At 36.6% G+C, this 22216-nt stretch overlaps 2 protein-coding genes across 4 annotated transcripts; one reads left to right on the top strand and one right to left on the bottom strand.

Annotated features, from left to right (window-relative positions):
* Positions 1-755: 755 nt before the first annotated feature.
* LOC127858492 (uncharacterized) lies at positions 756-10506 on the bottom strand. Of its 2 annotated transcripts, none has more exons than XM_052395679.1 (6): positions 10373-10506; positions 8877-9050; positions 6712-6791; positions 5333-6368; positions 4655-4873; positions 756-2236 (listed from the first exon to the last, which is right to left on the bottom strand). In XM_052395679.1, the coding sequence occupies exons 2-6, from the start codon at positions 9031-9033 to the stop codon at positions 2019-2021; spliced, it is 1710 nt and encodes a 569-aa protein (XP_052251639.1). In that variant the 5' UTR covers positions 9034-9050; positions 10373-10506; the 3' UTR covers positions 756-2018. The 2 variants fall into 2 exon arrangements, with proteins under 2 accessions (XP_052251639.1, XP_052251638.1); XM_052395678.1 differs by having other exon boundaries at positions 756-2239.
* Positions 10507-11761: 1255 nt separating this feature from the next.
* On the top strand, positions 11762-21976 carry LOC127858212 (BTB and MATH domain-containing protein 42-like). 2 transcript variants are annotated; one of them, XM_052395191.1, is made up of 4 exons: positions 11780-11947; positions 16527-16701; positions 19706-19837; positions 21091-21976. In XM_052395191.1, the coding sequence occupies exons 1-4, from the start codon at positions 11822-11824 to the stop codon at positions 21375-21377; spliced, it is 720 nt and encodes a 239-aa protein (XP_052251151.1). In that variant the 5' UTR covers positions 11780-11821; the 3' UTR covers positions 21378-21976. The 2 variants fall into 2 exon arrangements, with proteins under 2 accessions (XP_052251150.1, XP_052251151.1); XM_052395190.1 differs by lacking the exons at positions 19706-19837; positions 21091-21976 and adding an exon at positions 18479-19056 and having other exon boundaries at positions 11762-11947.
* The last annotated feature ends 240 nt before the right edge of the window (positions 21977-22216 follow it).

Consider the following 22216-nt stretch of genomic DNA (forward strand, 5'->3'; position numbering starts at 1 on the left):
CACCTAATTATGCTTTTTTAGAGTAACGGTGTATAACGATTTTAAAAGGTAATTTATTTTTGTGACCTGACACAAAAATATGAAAAGGAAGTCGCATACGGCTCAATCATCACTGTAACTAAGTACAGACACGCACGGTGACGCCAGTAGGAAAAGCCGAGCTAATAAATACAAATGTTTGTCATGATATAAAGTGACTTGCTAACATTAGGCACTTAAAGGCGCGGCATTTTTACAACAAACGACAGACGAAAATGTTACACAGATACTCCACTGTATATATTTCTAACACATGCGTGTTCGTGTGTAAATTCGTAATAATGCACGAGGAAATCGTTGTTAGTAAAACTGGTGGGCACTTGTCAAAACATAGACCATTACTGAGAGCAACATCTGACAAGACATGAATATACACTTTACCAATAACGTATATTATACATGCTAGGTCTTTGTGTAAGCTATCGGTCACAGCACACTATTTAAACGCAACACCTCCATGCAAAATCAACCTATTGACAGAAAACAGTTTTTTTACGAAACTTTGACTTTGCCTATAGGTCGCAAATGCAATCATAAGCTGATTTTGTATAAAAGACAATAACATACAAAATTACACATCAGTATTCGCATAACAACTCATGTTTTTGAATGGAAATATGTTTTAGCTCACCTAACAACATGTTCATGGTTAGCTTTTGTGATCGCCTTTTGTCCATCGTGCGTCATCAACATTAAAATATATAACTAATCACGTATTATCAATCTATATTTTATTAAATATATCTACCGAAAGGTTTATACACAGATAAAACTAAAAGTGGCTATTAGCAAAACAATATTTAACATACTTATACTAAATTTCTTTTAAAGTTTCAAATGTCTCAAGTTAATATGGGTTATCAAAATATTGTGGTGATTCGATTTCATCATTGTATCGTGATCCTGTATAAAACTCCGCCAATGCTGTCACTGCCCATATGCATGTACAGATTCAACATTTACAGTCGCCCTTCCATTCTTTTCCACCCAATTTCTGTACAGATTCAACATTTAACGGCCCCGTTCACCCTTTATATGTGCAGATTCAATATTTTGACAGTCCATTGACTTCGTTCACACCACAATGCCCCTTTTAACGTTCTATGCATGATGTCCCCACCCACTTTTTCACACACTGTCCGTAGAGATTCCATATTTAAGCCCCTTGCATTCTGCACACACACCTTATCTTATAGATCCAATATTTTTAAGGCGCATAGTATGCTGCCCAACCCTGAGGTACCTGTACAAGTTCACTATTTTCATATGCAAATCGAATTCTTTCCCATCTTATTAAGTATTCGAGAAGTATTTTAAGTAATTGCTGTTTATAACATTACAAAATCAGCAAAAGTTAACCGAACACACAGCATATGGTATTCTAGAAAGCATAGCGCATTAAAGCAAGCAAGTCGTATTAATATTAGTTGTGTTCTGAGAAAACTGGGCATAATGCATGTGCGTAAAGTGTCGTCCCAGATTAGCCTGTGTAGTCCGCACAGGCTAATCAGGGAAGACACTTTCCGCTTTTATGACATTTTCGTCTAAATGACGTCTCTTCTTAGCAAAAAATCCAATTTAGGCGGACAATGTCGTCCCTGATTAGCCTGTGCGGACTGCACAGGCTAATCTGGGACAACACTTTACGCACATGCATTATGCCCAGTTTTATCAGAACGCAACACATATCATGCGATTGATGCGAATGACATCAGCTCAACAGTTCATTTTATAGTATGCGTTCCTAAAGGATTTTCACCAACATGATTGAAAACGGTAGCAAATCAAGTTGTACATTTCTTTATTAAAACAATTTCACATATAGTTGATATTTTTTGGATTGTAGAACCCTGTTAACGTATTCAACCTGCAACGCACTGGTGTGTCATTGTTTATGATGATCACTCGGAGATTTTCCCATCAAATCAACGCAACCAAAGTCTCTCGTATGAAGCTAACACAAACTTTTTTACGCGCGCTTATTTCTTCTTTTTGTCAGTTTTAGTCGGCATCATTGTGTTTGGGGTTGGTGGCAAAGGTCTTGGCTCAACGGTTTTGCTGCCATCCGTCGGGAGTTTTGTGCTTTCAGATTTGTGGCCCTTTACAGCGGTGTCCGACATAATGGGTAGATCGTTTCGTTTTGTTCTTTCATCAAGCGCGAGTTTCTGTCCGGCGACTCGGACCACAGTTTCAATACCTGCTAAATACAATAATACAAGTGGTCAATGAAACGGTAATGTTTACATATTAATTGTGCTTAATACAGACATGGCTAGGATTTTACTATTATTTTAAAATGGCCAATTTTCAAGGCATTTTTCTGATATGTCCTTTTTTCCAGATTGTGGAAGCCTAGCATCAATTTAACTAGAAATAGCGCGTCAGAGGCCGACGCGTATCCCAACGCCGCATGTTTGACCCAGGGGCGCCCCATGGTTGGTAATGGGTCCATGCATAGCTGAGATTGACCGTATTGTCATAAGAAAAGTTCAGTATCAATTAGAAGTGAATCGGTGTAGAAATGAAGAAATGATAGTAAAAGACAATTTTTGGTAGGTGTGGCCTATTATGGGCGGGGCGCCCCAGGGTTGGTAATGGCGCCATGCATAGTTGAGATTGACTGTATTGTCATAAAAGAGGTTCAGTATCAATTTGAAGAAAATCGGTGTAGGAATGAAGAAATTATAGTAAAAGGCAATTTTGAGTGGGTGTGGCCTATGTGGGCGGGGCGCCCCAGGATTGGTTATGGGGCCATGCATAGTTGAGATTAACTGTATTGTCATAAGAGAGGTTCAGTATCAATTTGAAGTGAATCGGTGTACAAATAAAGAAATTATAGTAAAAGGCAAATTTGGGTGGGCGTGGCCTATGTGGGTGTGGCCTATTATGGGCGGGGCGCCCAAGGGTTGGTAAAGGGGGCCATACATAGTTGAGATTGACCTATTGTCATAAGAGTAGTTCAGTATCAATTAGAAGTGAATCGGTGTAGAAATGAAGAAATTATAGTAAAAGACAATTTTGGGTGGGTGTGGCCTATTATGGGCGGGGCGCCCCAGGGTTGGTAATGGGGCCTTACATAGTTGAGATTGACCGTATTGTCATAAGAGATGTTCAGTATCAATTTGAAGTAAATTGGTGCAGAAATGAAGAAATTATAGTAAAAGGCAATTTTGGGTGGGCGTGGTCTATGTGTGCGGTGCGCCCCAGGGTTGGTAATGGCGCCATGCATAGTTGAGATTGACCGTATTGTCATAAAAGAGGTTCAGTATCAATTTGAAGTGAATCGGTGTACAAATGAAGAAATTATAGTAAAAGGCAATTTCGGGTCGGATTGGCCTATGTGGGCGGGGCGCCCCAGGATTAGTAATGGGGCCATGCATAGTTGAGATTAACTGTATTGTCATAAGAGAGGTTCAGTATGAATTTGAAGTGAATCGGTGTAGAAATGAAGAAATTATAGTAAAAGGCAATTTTGGGTGGGCGTGGCCTATGTGGGCGGGCGCCCCAGGGTTGGTAATGGGGCCATGCATAGCTGAGATTGACCGTATTGTCATAAGAGAGGTTCAGTATCAATTTGAAGTGAATCGGTGTAGAAATGAAGAAATTATAGTAAATGGCAATTTTGGGTGGGCGTGGCCTATGTGGGCGGGATGCCCTAGGGTTGGTAATGAGGCCATGCATAGCTGAGATTGACCGTATTGTCATAAGAGAGGTTCAGTTTCAATTTGAAGTGAATCGGTGTAGAAATGAAGAAATTATAGTAAAAGGCAATTTTGGGTGGGCGTGGCCTATGTGGCCGGGGCGCCCCAGGGTTGGTAATGGGGTCATGCATAGTTGAGATTGACCTTATTGTCATAAGAGAGGCTCAGTATCAATTTGAAGTAAATCGGTGCAGAAATGAAGAAGTTAATGTAAAATAACATAAAAAATGAGTGAAAATCTCTGACCCGGCCCCGCCCCAACCCCATAACTTTTGACCCAGGGGTCAGATAAAAATTCCGTCACTGTCACCGTCGCACATATGCTCATAGCTACCATGTTTGTAAGTTTTAAGGTTCTAGTGCTAATAGTGTAGGAGGAGCAGGTGGCCAGGACGGACGGACAGACGCACATCAATACAATATCCCCACTTTTTCTCCGAAAAACGTGGGGATAATAAGAAAATTAAAAATAACTTCCGAGTTTCGGTTCAGAACTTCCGACAAAAGCCAAGTAATACATTAAACGCTTTTCAAACCTTCACCTTTCAACTAAGTCTGAAATTAAATGCCTCGCAATTTTCAAGACAAATTCAGGATGTGTGAAATAACCACAAAGTGCGTACATCCGATTAATACATGGCTTCTATTTGAACAGAGAAAAGGAGCTCTTGACACAAAATTTTGAATGGAGAGTTACAAAAATAACTAATTTTAATGTTACCACACTTTCAAGAACAGTTAACAAATCACACGCGAAGCTACACAAACAATACACATTCACGTACCTACATGTGATTACGTGTTTGCCACGGGATTTAGTTTACATAAATTGATACGATGAAGATTTAATCTTAAAACTTAATAAGCTAGTAGTCATGGGAACTGAAATGTGGATGTAGCTTTAAATCTCACACCGTCAAATTCCCTGTAAATTCGTCTGGCCTTATCCAGAAGATGCACACTTCCCTGCTGAATCATTTCTCGTAGAGAAGCGACTGTAAGACCGGTGTTGTTCTCATCATTATTCACTAAATGGATCTCCGTCAAGCCAGCGTCAGGGTATAAGCTTCCGAACAGGATAATGGCGTACAGAAACGACCTTGTACAAACCTCCACTGGGCAGCCGAATATTCCTGAAAGAAAACCAATAACTTAATATTAACTACGTTTAAATCAAAACACATCTCAACAAACATATTCCAGAGCAAGCTTGTGAAATCGCATGTACATTTATAGCGATGGGTCTCTCGTGAGACAACATGCATACAGATGATGTTTTCATCCAGCATTACGTTTAGAAAATGGACACTTTTAATGTAGATTGGTCTGATGATTTGCGTGTTGCATTTGTTTTATAATTACAAATAGAATATTCTCAGATTAGTGTTAAACAACTTTAATCTCCGAAAGACTTGTTGACAATACAAATTTTTTATTGTTTTTAATACTGTCCCCTTAAATTCAAATCACCCCTTTTACAGTTTTTACTGTTGCTTTTGACCCAAGTACTTCACTACATAAAACTAAAGTAATGTATCATGCACCAGAAATTAGTCAAATAAAAACCAAATTACACCGTTGTGACAACCTACCAGAGCTTATAAGCGGAAAGGAAATGGATGACACACGTAATTCTTCGTTCCCATACTTCAGTGAGTTCAAAAAGGTCATGGTCAGCTTCCGCATACACTTGTCATCTTGATTCAGGACGTCCCACACCGGCCCAACCGCGTGAATCACGTGCTTTACGTTCTGGCTCAACTTCCCGCCAGCGACCGTATGCATGACGCCTGACGTGGGTACGTTACCGTGTCTTTTGACGTACGCGTCGCACTCTTCCTGAAGCTTTGGGCTAGCGTTTGATGCAATAGCCCAGGCGACGCCCCCTCCGTTGACAAGCGGCCCCATGGCGGCGTTAACGATCACGTCTGTCTCTTCCATTGTGATCAAGCCCGCGTAGACGCTGACTTTCAGTTCTCCATACTTTAAGTCCAGACTCAATAGGGTACCCGGTTTACCCAATATTTCTATTTCACATACACTAACTGCGCTTCCACCAGGCTCGTTGTATTCACTTGTTGTCTGCGAAGTATGTGTCGCCGGCTTTTGGTGTGTTGTCTGCGCTTTTACGCTCGCCTGAGATTTCTTTGGGACTTCCTTTTGAAGGTCGAATTCAAAAGTTTGAGTTTTGGCTATGTTTGCGTTCGCTCGTGCATCATCGTCACGAATCTGCTCTGTCATTGCCGCCGAATGATTATCTATCCCCTTATACATTTGTGGATTACTCATTTTTACATCGATATCATCATCGGGCCTGTTGCCATCATCTCCATGTTTGCTTTTCGTTGTCGCATGAAACTCCGATTTCATCGAATCATCAAGGCTTTTCGTACGATCAATCTTTCGCTGTATTCTGCGCTGGATGTGTGACTGTTCTTTCGTGAACCTTTCAATCTTTGCCCAGACCCATTCCAGCTGGAACCAATCGCCTGTTATACCCAATATGACGTCATCTTTAACGTTCAGTGTAAGGCCTTCGCAATGTTCTATTTCATCTCGGATCTCTTGATCGGCTTGTATGATGTTGGCGGCTGTTGGGTCCAGCTCCGCATGAAGCTTTGTATAGATCTGAAAAGAATAAGCTGATGAACACAATCTACCCGGGCAATGTATAATAACACGAGCCATTTTTAAGAGTACGTAGATATGTATGACTATTATATTCGTTACAAAAAGAACCTATCAAAATAACAAGTGAAAGAGGCGACTAAAATACACACAACGCCGTTTGTAAGACAAGTAAACGTGAAAGCCAATCTAAGACAAAACACTGTTTTATATTTAAAGTGTGATGAAAGTTAGGTAAAAACAGAGGGGATAGCTGTCATAAAGACACGTTTTAAAAAATCTGTTCAAATGTATCTATGTAATGCGATATAAAGTGATATTATTTACGCTTTTCTTTACTTACCGGTGGGTAACGATATGGTTTAACAGAAACGCCTTTCCCTTTTATAGCATGCTCCGTATGTCTACAGACGAATTCTGCGGCTAAAACAAAGTTTAACCAGTTAGACAGTAAATTACCGCTTAAATGATGCATTGTTTTACAAAATTTAGGCTGATTTTCAATTTATATAGAAACTTGTGACCGGGGTAAAAAGTAAATATTTATTTGTTTGACATCATGCGTTTTTACAAATATTGCAAAGAGAAATTTAAATCAAATTCAAACGTCATTCTAATATGGTCACATTTTTATATTCCAAATGGAAGAACATTTATCAGCAATGTATGACTTTTGTATACAGATTAAAGTTGGAATATCACTACATTCGGTGGCATGCTAGTTCCCCTCCCGTGCGCATGCGCAGAACATTTATGTTGGCGTGTATATCGCTATGTTTTGCCAAATTTTAAATGGGGTCTGACAGAGTACATCATAATTTTCAAAATCCACGGTAGTTCTTTTTTTTCGCTTTATTATAGTTTGGTTCAAGATATTCAACTTTAAGTATTACATGTTTCTATAGCAAGAGGTCAGTTATAAAACTAGAGCTGGTAACAAAGAATAACTAACGATGCGGAAAGTCGAATTATGAAGAAAGTTGATGAACAAAAAATCTTGACACATTGGGCTTGGACAGTTTTGATCACAGACGCATTGTTTAAAAAATGTAGAAGTCCCCCGAACAATTGATATGTAAAAAAAGTACGCCGTGGTTTCAATAAACAAGATTTTTAGGTATAGAAGACCATATACATGTATAAATCATGTGACCTAGGAACATGATTTGAGACAAGTTCACCGAGGAAACTTTATGATTTTTCATTGTTTTTTGTTTTTGTTTTTTTTTATCGAGTGCACCGGTTTGTCTCCCATATGGCCATCGCCCCCAGAAAGACGTGTTAGTTGGTTACGGGGGATAGTGCAAGATACAGGAGACACCCCGTTCCAGAGGTGACCCTGGGTCTTTTAGTGCTCGGTGTATAGCACCTAGTACACTGCACCTCGGTTTAACGTCTCATGCGAAAGACGAGTTAGTAGGTTAGGTGCAGCGGGGGATCGAACCAGCGATCTCTGGATTGTGAAGCCAGTGTGTTACCACTAGACCACGGATCCGCTACTGATTTTTCATTGATGCTGTTCCTTCTTTATAAAGTACCCGTAAAAGACGCCTTTCCCATTGCGGAAAAATAACAAAATTCCAAGTGGCAGTAAAAAAAATCCGAAAAGGAAGGAGCGCTGCGCCTTTTCTGCAAGTACAAAATTAAAAGGACTTGAACATTTCAAGAAAAAAGACATGTAAATCAATATTAAAATGGATTTGTGCAATTAATTACCAAGCATTAAAAAAGACCCGTAAAACCAATCTGAAGATCTCAGGGCGCGAATTTTCTATATTTCACGTTTTAAGTGCTATTGATTTCCAAATTGCTTCGGTACCGGTACTTTTCTGCATGAGACACAATAATCGCTTATTTTACAATGAAAACATGTGAACGCTATGCCTTGCGGTCTAAGGTGACAAGATGTGTACGTTATTGTGCTATATATGACTATACTGACATTGTGACACCAATTGCGTGACCAGTGTTTAACCCATGAGCCTGATTCGAGGAAATTTGTAGAATACTAATTACGAAATAGAAACTCCAAGTGAGAGTCTTTGTCCAAATACAGACTGACCAGGCGGTCCAATTTTAAATATTAAACGAAAGAGACGGCTGCCATTGGGCTAACGCGGGGGTTTCTAATTGTTGTATTGTACCGAGCATTTTCATCGTGTGTCAACTAGGGCGTAATCAACGATTTAAATAGCAACAATACACATCGAAAAGTAATCGAAGTTAGTTCTAATCCAGAACTTATTAACATTTTAAATTCTTTTTAATAAAGAATATCGCAGCGGCATGTAAACACTTTGATTAAATTATTATTGATTAAAAAATCAGTTTTAAACAATCTCCTGCGTCAAAATCGAAATAAAATAAAGTGGTAGTGGTTTATCTGCCCCTAAAGGAGAACGACGTACGACAATTCAAAAGTGTACGAACAGACGGTCTTGGTGATTCCAGTATACTTCGTAATTGTAGGAGTATAACAGTAGGGAATCCATTCGAAGTCGGGCATACTTAGCTGATCTTCAAAGATGATTACAGCATCGTTGTCAAACAGTGGGTAATATATCTGTTTGATTGGCCCACCGCCATTACTGGGGTTCGCGAAGTGAACTTGTAAATCCTTTTTGGAGCAAGACGACGGCAGATAGATCACTTGGATACTGGACATTGTAATTGGTCTGAAATCTTTTTTTAAAGAAAATATTTATATTCCTAGTATCAGTTTTGCAGCTGCTTTGATCACAACAACAAAACCAATACTCCTACTGCTTCTGCTGTTGCTGCTGCAATTACTCCTGCTGCCGCTTCTGCTGCTGCTCCTCCTAATACTTCTACTACCACAAAACAACAACAACTACAACTACTTCTACTACTATCACTACTACTAGTGGTGGTAGTAGTAGTAGTAGTAGTAGTAGTAGTAGTAGTAGTAGTAGAAGTAGTAGTAGTAGTAGTAGTAGTAGTAGTAGTAGTAGTAGTAGTAGAAGTAGTAGCAGTAGTAGTAGTAGTAGTAGTAGTAGTAATAGTAGTAGTAGTAGTAGTAGTAGTAGTAGTAGTAGTAGTAGTACTAGTAGTAGCAGTAGTAGTAGTAGTAGAAGTAGTAGTAGTAGTAGTAGTAGAAGTAGTAGTAGTAGTAGTAGTAGTAGTAGTAGAAGTAGTAGTAGTAGTAGTAGTAGTAGTAGTCGTAGTAGTAGTAGTAGTAGAAGAAGAAGTAGTAGTAGTAGTAGTAGTAGTAGTAGTAGTAGTAGTAGTCGTAGTAGTAGTCGTAGTCGTAGTCGTAGTAGTAGTCGTAGTAGTCGTAGTAGTCGTAGTAGTAGTAGTCGTCGTCGTAGTAGTCGTCGTAGTCGTCGTAGTCGTCGTCGTAGTAGTCGTCGTAGTAGTCGTAGTCGTAGTAGTAGTAGTCGTAGTCGTAGTAGTAGTCGTCGTCTAGTCGTCGTAGTCGTCGTCGTAGTCGTATAGTAGTCGTCGTCGTAGTAGTAGTAGTAGTCGTCGTAGTCGTCGTAGTCGTCGTAGTCGTCGTCTCTAGTCGTTGTTTGTTGTTGTTGTAGTAGTACTAAAACTACAATTCTTCTTAATCTTAACTACTAAAATAAATGATGTGCTGCCGCTTAAACTACTTTTGCTGCATTACTACAACAATCAATTACCACAACTAAATTACTTCTTTTAGCCTATCACTAATTTGAATCGATATAAGAAAGGCTTATTTTAAGCAAATTTTAGGAGGCCAATAGAAGGCTTTTTTAATAAATAAAAGATCAGTAAACTGTATACAGTTGTACCAATTGTAGTTTAAAATTAAATATATTTAATTCACAAAATTGTATGGATATATTGTTCTTTAAACAAAGAATGAATGTCACTTATGCACAACGTATTTATTACAATTTATACAGAAATGTCACTGCTCCATTACCCTCAGGCCGTTACCATAGGCCCGCAATGTTTTATTAAAGATGAAAGTACACAAACATCTATGGTTATGACAATATTAAAAACTAGCATACCTTGACGACCAATAATCGCGCAAGATGGTATTTATTGATACTGATACGAATGAAAAGTATATTTCAAAACGAAAGTAGATTAAGAACACCCCACCCGCTCATCAATTTTGTTTCCTCCCTTTGCTAAGTATAATACACAATCAAGCGAGACTACCGCGTTTGAAGAAAATTCATCTTATTATCGGTTACTAATCTTGGCATGACTAGTTGCATTCTATATAATAGAGTTAAAACCAACGTTGTAATGCTCGCACAGTGTATAAGAAGAACTGATTTAGTTACTAGGTCTGGATCAACAGAAATACAGGACATTTAATCTCTTTCAACACAATTCAAAATAATATAAGTTTAAAGTAGTAAATATAAGCAAACACGAATATAAAATATAGAATACTAACACATAATATACTAACACTCAATGCTTAAACTAGTAGATGCACGTCATTTAAAGTAAACGTTTAAAACGTAACTGAGCCTAAATCAGTCAATTATTTTTGAGCGTGAATACAGACAGGCATAATTATTTTAATGTTGATACTATTATATATAATTGAAATTAATGTCCTGTATATTTTATCTGTACCGACAATATTGTTATGTATAGTTAGACGTGAGTATTTCGAATAGTTATGAATATCGCCAATCTGCTTGTAAGCAGTAAAAATATTAACACTATACATTGTCATGTCATACAAACATATGCCGTTAAGCATGTTTTTGTATTGATACTACTCTGCCAAACTCAAATGGTTAAACTTCAGTTTATTGAGATACACTCTCACGCGTCAAATTTCTTAAATCTTTTGTTTAAACGTTTCGCAAATCGATAGTTTTTCATTCAATTACTAACAATACACTCTTGATTTTTGATATCGTATTGCAACATTTCGGCATTGGCACAAACAATAACCTTTTTTAATTTACTTGTATTACTGCAAATCTTATTTTTCAAAATGCGAAATAAATGTGACGATAATGTGAGTAAAGATGGACATGAATAAAACAAGAATTTCAGTGAATTTAAGCATGAATGTTTTAAAATCAAGAATGAAATAATAAGTTCTTGAAAGCATCTAGTACTACGGGACAAATACTTCGACCATTGGTACAATTACTTCATTACATCAAATAACTACTCTATACTATAATTCAACTCACAATGGAACAATATCAAAATTGCAGCATTTTGAAGTGTACGGATAAGTTGAGCTAAATCAAAGTGGAGCAATAGCATAATACAGCTGTAATAATATTGGATCAACAACTGAAGAAAATATTACTTTACGTTGAATTGTTACACATTGGATCGATATACAAATCGACAACAATAATACGTATTACACAAACCTTCAAACATTGGGACGATATCATAATCAGAACCAGCAAACATAGTCAGCATTGGACCGTCGCACGCACTGAAATCGTAAAGAAAAACAAAGCAATAGCGGAATGTCGAACCGGAAACGTCAAAACATGGTGAAGACGACGCGGCCGCCACTGCCACCTATTATCAACGAGGACGACGGGGAGTTGCCGTTCTTTAAGCAGGATTTCTTTTCAGACGTGGGCCTGATAGTAAGTAACACGGGGCAGCCGAGGGCGCCGCCTGGAAGCGTGGACGCCGCCCAGCACGGCGGTAGGCGCCCACTTCCTGTGGTAAATCTATCCGCTGTTAAAAAATGTTTTGAAAAAAAATGATTCACCGTTGCGCTTTTTTTGTGGTTATTTACACTTGCAAATGCTCAAAAGGAACATGTTACAACTATCAGCGTCATTGTGTGAAATTCGGACTTATTGCATGTGCATAAAGTATCATAACTGATTAGCCTATGCAGTCCGTACAGGCTAATCAGACAGGGCTCATTCCGCCTACATTACATCTTCGTTAAGAATATAACTTTTGTTAAACTAAAAATTACAAAGCGAAAAATGTCGTCCCTGATAAGCCCGAGCGGACTAAACTGGTTAATCTGGGACGACGCTTTACGCACAACCATTAAACAACATTTTTGCCCGAATGATGTTAATTAGATAAATTCTTCTTTCGCTATGATGTGTTTAAAATCATCCTGACATTGTTAAAGTATGCTAAAGCGCTTAATTAAGGTCGTTAAAAAAGGGGGTTACTATATCAAAATGTAAGTTTTAAATATCAAGGTGCGTGTACCACGTGACTTTTTCGGCTATGTGTGGGACAATCGGATGTCAACAAACCATCGCTTCAGGTAACGTTTTTGATAATTTTTTAATTAATTCAAAACCATTTTCAAAAAAAACAAAGACGAGAGCCCGGTCATTGTCAAAATACACGACTGTGTTAAGTTTGCGCAAAATTAATTTAGTATTTTTTCCAAAAAGTGCAACCGCGCGTTTGAAAAGACAAGAATTCAATTGCTATGTGTGGTATATTTTTTATTTAATCAACAAAAACGTTCATTATGATATTGTCGAAGGTTTAAAAAATAGGGCGGACATTGTAATTTTTCATAGAGAAGTTGCATACATTGTATGTTTGCACAAATACTTCTGATTCGGAGTGTGTGCTTAAAAATGCAATAATGCTTTGTGGGACACGTTTTTGAAATGCTATGTGTGGTATACAAACTAAACTAGAGAATCGAAAGATTGAAATAAACACCAATAATATTTAAGTCTGTCTAAATAACAAAAGTTGGTCAATAAAACATTGTTGGTACAGTTTATCGTGCTTAAAATATGATAATCTCGACGTTCATGTTACTCAAAATTATCATGATTGTCGATAATTTATATTCATATTTTTTACTTGTAGAATGCCATTTGTTTGGGAACAGTGTGGTAGAGAGGTCAAAACACAGTCGGGAATCTCCAAACACAAAGCCAACCACGCACTGGAAGGAAAATATTTCTGTTGCGGCAAACCTTTTCTTGTGAGTTTACAGTTGTATATAAAATTGATTGTTACAAAATGTTAAATTTTCAGTGAATTGTTACTTCCAACTAAGGCACTTGTTTAATACACAAAATCGTAAGGATTGTTTGTACAAGGTGTCATGTGAATATAATTGTAACAAAATTACAAAAGTGTTATTGAAATTAAGGTTGTGTGCTTTTTATCAGGAATGTGTAAACATATTAGACCGTAACGAGAGTTATTAAATAAGCATAAAGAGATAATACAGCATTATTTAAACAAATAGACAAAAGGATCAATAGCTTATTTTTCTGTAAAATCATGTATTCGTATCTAAATCCTATTGAGCTATCTTATATATCACGCATGACAATTATTTATTTATTTTTTAAGTTTTACAGTTTATTTCATGTGTATTTTGTTCTTTTCAGGGAGATTAAAGTATTTTTGGAAGCACCTTCAAGAGACGTACTGATATCTTATTCAATGAAAAGTTGTCATATATAGTTAATGTTCAAAAGTTTAAAAGACTGTTTGTTTTGTTACCAGATGGTGCAAGTATTGCAGTGAAAGAAAACAATCAAAGTAAACATTAAATACACATTTGACAATTCAACAAATTGAACAACATGTATTGTTTATTACTTGGTGCGGTGGTAACAAGATCTTGCAGCCCCTTTCATGACCGGGTCAAAGGAGTTTTTTCATTAAACATCTTACACTATTTTCAGTTATTTAGATTTCATTTGAAATTGAGTTCATGAAGTATTAATACAATTAAATATGTTTGTTGGTATAATAAACCCCCAAAGCCAATACTTTTTTGCGATGATCATTTGTTACGTGATAATTAGATCATTTATATGTTTGTATAGCAAGATTTGTTACTTTGCGAATACTGATGTACTTCTTTATGCACTTGGTGTTTTAATTTCTATTGTAACATGTGCACGCTGGTTATAAAGCAATGTTATTATTAATGAAGTGTTTAGTTTGATATACTTAATATATTCATATGGAGATGATATTGGAAACTAAATAAACTTAATAGACCACAAACAATCATCATTGGATTTATCTTGTTATTTGTTATGAAACAATTGTTTTATTAACATATATACTCAGATTTTATATTCATCTCATCAATTTCATTAATAACATAGATACAAAACACATAAATGTACACAAATATCAATACATACACTTTGTTTTGATTATGCCAAAATACATATTAAATGGTATGTTTGCATAGTTAGTTGAAATAGCTTTAAATGGTATGTTTGCATAGTTAGTTGAAATAGCTTTCCGTAAACATCACAGAATGAAGCTGGGTCCGTCTCTGTCACTGTGGTTTTGATAATAAACTTGCCGCATAACACCTTCCGTGTGGTTTGATGGTGTTCATCTAATTCTAACACAGCTTCGCGCCTTAAAGCGTTACAAATCCTTCGACTAATCCTTGTCAAGTCTGAAAAACAACAGATGTAAAACCCATTTTAAAGCAAGTGTTTTTACTTTCTTTGTCATTCATTTACAAAAAAGGACCGAAATTAATAATCGGGCAGAATTATCAATCATGATATTTATTTAAAGACAATAAGTAAAAAAAACATAACGTGTTTGTTAAAAAAGACCATTGGTTGGATAACAATTACGCAGTGTATTTTATTTAAAATTTATGTTCAATTAAACATAAATTGTTTAAACATTACACAATTACTTCAGTATTCCATCATGTAACATTTGGTTAATTTGATATATTTTCAGTACAGACTGAAGTATATGTTTTAGATTCTTACAAAACTGTGTTCAGATTAAATGCAGAACTGACGGGAAAATTCTTGCATACCACACATAGCATTTCAAAAATGTGTCCCACACACAGCGTTATTGCATTTTTATACACAGACTCCGAATCAGATGTATATGCACAAACATACAATATATGTAGCTTCTCTATGAAGAACTACAATGACCGCCCTATTTTTTTTTAAACCTTCAACAATATTATAATGAATGTTTTTGTTGATTGAATAACAAATATACCACACATAGCATTTCACTTTGTGTGTTTTCAAACACGCGGTTGCACTTTTTGGAAAAAAAAAACATAATTAATTTTGCGCAAACTTAACACAGTTGTGTATTTTGACAATGACCGGGCTCTCGTCTTTGTTTTTTTAAATGGTTTTGAATTAATGAAGAAATTATCAGAAACGTACATGAAGCGATGGTTTGTTGACAGCCTATCGTCCCACACATAGCCGAAAAAGTCACGTGGTACAGGCACCTTGAATATCAGAAACGCGTTTTAAAGGATTGTGGGTGTAGTAGATATACAGAAATAATGGGTCAGTTTTCTGTGTATTAACGCCCAATTAATTGGAAACGGAAATAATTACATTTTCCGTTAAGAAGTAGTTGTAGATGTAGCTGAGGTCACCGTGGTGTAATGGATTAGGTGTCTGCCTAGCGACCGGGTGGTCATGGGTCCGATCCCCACAGTGGCAGCGTTCTTAAGATATACCCCAAAGACACCAAGTACTGGTTCTAGGCTCAGGAAACGGACTCAAAATAAATAGGTTTAAACTAGTTGCAGTAGAGGTAGTAGTAGTAGTAGCAGTAGCAGTAGCAGCAGCAGTAGTAGTAGTTGGTAAATTTGTTTCTCCACTATGATAATGATAACATTATCACAACAAAACATATTAAAAATAAACGTTGCGATACAATCTTTCACTGATACTGCTTACCTCGGTTTTCGCTGCAAAATCACAATACCGTGCAATGTCGAAAACAGTCAAATTATTTGAATGCAATACTTTTTAAAGTAAACTTAAAGGGGAACTGAACCAAAAGTTATAATATAAACAGAAAAAAGACATTCCAAATGTTCAATCGAGTATGAACGATTACGATATCAACGCAAATAAAATGCCGAAAAAAATCAGAAATAGAAAGAAATGCATATTAAATATAAGAGATTAGATATGATGGCATAAAACCTTAAACTGTTATCAATTGGAACAATAATGTTGTTGTTGGTTTTTTAAATGCCAAGCAGATATAAGCAAAAACAAATGTTATTAGTTTAAGACTCTCTTAAAATTTGATTATGGAGATACGTATCACAAAAAGCTTTTTGGATAGCAAATTGTGATATTTATCAACAAATTGTTGCTATGAAAAAATAGATGATTGAAATCGACAACTACTTACTAGATAAGTTACAAACACATATTAACCATTTAATTCCTTCTCTAGGTGCAGGGCAAGAAGCTTTGGACTGCGAGGTGCATCCTCGCCTACAACTCGCCCGTCTTCGAGAAACAGCTTGCACCGGCCAAGAAGACGGAGATAGAACTGCACAACAAGAACTACGATGATGTTGTAGAGCTGTTGTGCTATCTCGACCCCCGTGTCCAATACACCATCACCGGTAGGTTTTTCGAACAGCATAGCCATAATATTAGAAATGAACCTCGCTCTGTGAAAATAGTTTTAATGCATTAGCGTGAAGTGTCGTTTCAGGTTAGCATGTGCAGTTCGCATAGGCTTTTCAGGGACGACACTTTCCACCTTAACTAGATTTTTGCTTAGAAGAGACGTTCGTTCAACAAAAAAATAGCATACAAGCGAAAAGTGTCGTTCCTGATAAGCCTGTGCGGACTGCACAGGCTAATCTGGGGCGACACATTACGCAGATGCATTTATCCCCCATTTCACAGAGCACGGCTCAAATAGTGTGTTATTTCCGAGGTGTTGCAAACAGCGACAGTCGTATCACAGCGCACTACAAGACAGTTTGACTGTTCCTTCTTACGGTTATATACATTCTTTAGCATGCTGTTTTATTAAATATCAATTTGTAATGCAAATGAAAGTTGTAATGTATGCTATTTAGTTTCAATTTCGGCCTAGATCCGTGGTATGCACGCATTAAAGTAGCATTACAGTGTTTGTAGTTTTCCATCTTTGTGCTTTTGATTCTTCGTACTAAGCGAAATATATGAGTTATATAAGAACTTTTTGTTTTATTGAAATTCAGCTTCGAATTTACCAATTCCAATTTTCTGAGATAGATTGCTTAAGAGTTTTGTGGGGATCCATAACTTACGTTTACAATTAAGGCTTGATTATGCATAGGCCGCCCAAGGTTATTATATCCTACCGATAGCGGAGGGATAATTTTGGCGTTGTCCGTTCGTCCGTCCTTTTGTCAGGAACTCTTCTGTTTCTGGAGCCAAATCTCGAAATTTCTTGAGACGATTTCATTGAAACTTGATTAAAGTGTTCATATGGATAAGAGAATGATGTAGGTCAAATACCGTCGCAATCTATTTGCAAATAACGGAGTCATTGTTTACTTGAAAATAAGCACATTTTGTGTCTGGGGCCACTTATTGGTGCTACTTGGACATATTTCATTGGAATTTGGTACGAGTGTATCATTAATAAGAGGTTGGTGATCGTCAAATTGTCATTTGTCAATAGCGTATGTATGGCCCTTTTCGACTTGGAAATACACTTTTTATATAGTGTCTAACTTTCTTAAGCTGTATCTTTAATAACATATGAGCCGCAGGCATAACACTTATCATAGCTGTTTTCCACCATATGTGAATGAGTCACATGCAATACCCATAACCATAGAGGCAATGTAAAGGTCACATTTTGGAGTCAAATATCACATATTTGAGGAATTGCGCATACTTTATCTATAACACCGACGTCTATCAAGGGATTTCGTAATCACATTCTACGATTGTTCCCCTTTAATTGGCTGTGTGTCACACGTAAGACTCTTTTTTTATTGCGTCAATTTCAAGGTCACACACCGAGTTCTAATTTTACAAGTTTTTATTTAATATGCCTTATTTTTAGGATTCTAGCATGCATCAAGGTCCGCTGCAAACCCAATTGAGGTACCAATTAGTTGAAAACATAATTAAGAAATAAGAAAAAACACAGCCTTCACGTGCACACTTTCTTTTAGTTCTGCACCAATCCATAAACAAATTTTTTTTTTGGCGAAGGATATCAATTCATCGCATTTGCCTGTGTACAAAAGAATTATCCAATTTGGAAAGTTCATGTAATACATTTCAATATTATATACGCCCCCTTATCAAATGAAAATGCGCATTTTTTACAAGTGCTTTGACGAAACTATGCATTGAAAGATTGTGCATATGTTGCAACTGTCTCCTTTGTAGCGAAGTCCGCTAAACAGTTGATACCAATGGCCGAAGAATATGAAATGCACAAGTTAAGAAGAGAGTGTGAACGGGTATTGATGGAAACCTATCTAAGCCTACGGAAAGACCACCATATTGGAGGAATCCAAGCGGAAATCAACGAAGAGTATCTGCTTTTGGCAGACAGATACAAGATACAGAAGTTACTGAACCTTTGCATCGAGGAGTTCGTCGCTAACCCGGACATTTCAACGGCAAAGAGCGCGGTGAACTCGGAAACGATATCGGAGAAGGTGAAGCTGCTGATATTGCAGAAGAAGCTGGCGAAACTAACCTACCATCTAGAGAAAGAGCGGCGATACAAGAGCGAGGTACAAGATGAGGAAAAGAAACTGACGCCGAAAACGGACTGGCAGAAATATTGGCATCCTCATGCTCTGGAATAATCGACATTGTTTTTTTGGACATATTTTTATAACAGTTGTTTGGACATACATTATTTGTATTGTAATCGTACTTGTGACAAGATGTTTTATCGTAATCTAGCTATACGTTTGTTTTGTATGACAGTATGGTATGTTAAATCATAATTTAAATGTGAGTGTCAACATGTACTATCGTAGTAAACAGTTAACATTCGTTCATAAAATGTTGTTTTTTTACTTCTAATTGTTGCTTATTTACTGGTTGTTTAAAAACAAGACATTTCATAATACAACCTTAAATAAAAAAAATAAATAATTATTATTCATTTTGTTTAGATTAATATATATTTTATAGGATGAGTTGAACTGCAATGTTCATAACTATTTTTGCATGTGCTGTGTATGTGTTATATATATGATCACGCTTGATTCTCAATACTTAGTATTATTTTATTTTTCGAAATGGTGAAGATTTTACAGGATGTCGCCTTCAAATCATTTACGGCCATTATATATACGCCGTCTTTGTTAACTTTGAAACCGGCTGTTTGAAATTTGACCACGCAAAACAACCTTGCATGCAAAGGTAATTATAAACTTTATTTTTACAAAATCTTCACCATTTCTCAGATGTATTCAATTCATTTTAATATGTTCTTGCTGTAATTACATTTATGTATGTAAACTAAAATAAAACGTAAAATGCTTTAACATCAAACTTGTTGTTATTTATATATTGATCAGTAAAATGCTACTAATAACTGCTTTTCTATGGTATTTTTAAATATACAATCATGACAATGTCGAACTACTTTTTCAGCGCAATCAGCCAAGCAGTTGTTGCCTCTCGCGGAAGAATACGAAATGTTTCGACTCAGACGAGATTGTGAGATCGTTTTGTATCATGCCTATGGGCAGCTTCGGAAAGACCATCGACTTGGCCACATGCCACGTGAGAGTTCTATTTACTGAAGTTAACCATTAACCCATTTAGTGGACTCTCCCATCCTTCTAAATTGGATCAATTTATTTCCAAAATTAGGGATGTCCAGTATATTTATTTCTATATTTATAATATTTCTTATAGAAATTCCTTTAAGCAAACAGCGCAGACCCTGATGAGACGCCGCATCATGCGGCGTATCATCTGGGTCTACGCTGTTTGCCAAGGCCTTTTTTCTAGACGCTAGACATAAATGGGTTAAACATATTGGACGCCTTTTTTCTAAACACAATTCCTCATTTAACTTTGATCTCAATATAAACATGATTGACCTTACGACATTTATTTTTGCACATTATATGTTTTGAAGGCCCAATTAAATCAACTCTTTTTAATGAAGTTGAAACTTTAAACTTAACATATCGAAAATCACCAGGTTTGATGTATATGCTAAATTTTTGCATCACTCTGACAGAAACAATAATTAATTTTATATATTTCTGTTTTGTTTGTATGTTTGACAGTTGTATTTGATACCTATATTACCGTCAACATACCACATTACGTATGCGTTTTTTTTTAATTATAACTAATGATGTGATACAAGCTGATATCTGACATATGCTTTTACATCGATTTTCACAGCATATGATACCGAACGTAATAGTGTTAAATTACCTCATCAATCGAACGCTATGCCGTTAAATTGGTAAAAAGCCTAAATAAGCAGACATGTATAAGTTCCGTTGTTAATTTTATTATGATCACGCTTGATATCATCATGTAAACGATGGCCAACTGACAAAACAAACGTTCATGAAAACTTTTTTAACCTTGAGCAAACATACATACTAAAAACAAAATATGTTTTCACCGGGCTAGATCGAACTACTTGTTTTGGCTTGAATATCGTAAATTTATCACATGAAAGGGAGACGACTGATTAGATTTGAAAATTATCAAATTTCTACCTTAAACGAGTAATTATTTTATATTGAGTCTCGCTAAAAAAACGGGACTTAATGCATGTGCGTAAACTGTCGTCACAGTTTAGCCTGTGAAGTTTGCACAGGTTATTCCGCGTCAACACTTTCCGCTTGTATTATATTTTTCTTAGTGTGTTGTAAGCTATTCCACCTAAGGCGGAAGGTGCCGTCCCTTATTAGCCTGTGCGTACTGCACAGGCTAATCTTTTACATTTTACGCGCAAGCATAAAGCACCGTTTTCCTAGGAGCGAGGCTCAATTAAAATACGTTTTCAGCGGACGTAAACGAGGAGTACCTTATCATAGCGGACCGGTACAAGTTCGAGGAGCTACTTCAGATGTGCATAGCCGAGTACGTGCATTGCACCAACCCTGACGTCACGAAGAGCATCGTAAACACCGAGACAGTCAGCGAGCGGGTCAAGCTTGTCATCCTGGAGCGGAAGTTGTCGCGCCTGAACGCCGCTCTGGAGCGCGAGCGGAAGTACAAATACGACATGGAGAACAAGCTGGGAACCATGTCTCCGAAATCAAAGTGGACTAATAAGTTTGGACTCTACTGAATTCTGCAAGCGTTTATTTAATGTATGCATTATTGTTGCAGTGTAGACCGTTGTACTACATGAATACGAATTACTGAATTCTGTATTTTTTTTAAATATTAATCGTTTTGTAGAACATGTTTGAATTCTTAAAATGCCAATTAATGTGTCAATCGTATGATATATCATTAACGAGATGATTTTGTGTGCACTTAATTCTTCAAATGATTATTTAAGTGCCAATAAAAAAAATGGCATTGTAGAATGATAACAGACACAAGTATTCAATGGTATGAAAACGACTTCTCACATAATGTCATGATGAATATGACTAGTTCCATCCAAGAGAAACATCGCTATTCGTGAGATCAAAGGTAAAAGGTAAAAGTACAGCACTAATAGCCAAAGCTTTACAGCTGCGTCAAAATTGTATGTAGAGGGTATTTGTATCACCGTCACCGTAAGGGATATGTTCAGTGTATAGTGTGCACTTACAATAGATAGTGATCATTTTTTCAGTATTTGTATTTTTTTGAACAAATATAACTATAATAAAGTAATGAAGAGAACGTTACATTACAACTTCGTAACGTGGGTGTATAATGATTGTCATCGGGTTTGTATGTGGACACTCTTTGTGGAGGAGATCTTTACAATATATCATACAAAGGTTGAAACCTTTGGAAATAACTTTTGTAAGTATACTACAATATAGCCCGGGTACTCTTAAGGGCACAGTGTACTTTTAAGTAAAACATGATCTGACAATGGCCGATCGAGCCTTAGTTTTGGTTTCATGTTTTGTTTCTCCGATTTACATTAATAAATAAAGCACTATGCATAAGCTATGTTGGCCTTAT

The sequence above is a fragment of the Dreissena polymorpha genome, chromosome 14, assembly GCF_020536995.1.
Source record: "Dreissena polymorpha isolate Duluth1 chromosome 14, UMN_Dpol_1.0, whole genome shotgun sequence".
Classification (NCBI taxonomy): Eukaryota; Metazoa; Mollusca; class Bivalvia; order Myida; family Dreissenidae; genus Dreissena; species Dreissena polymorpha.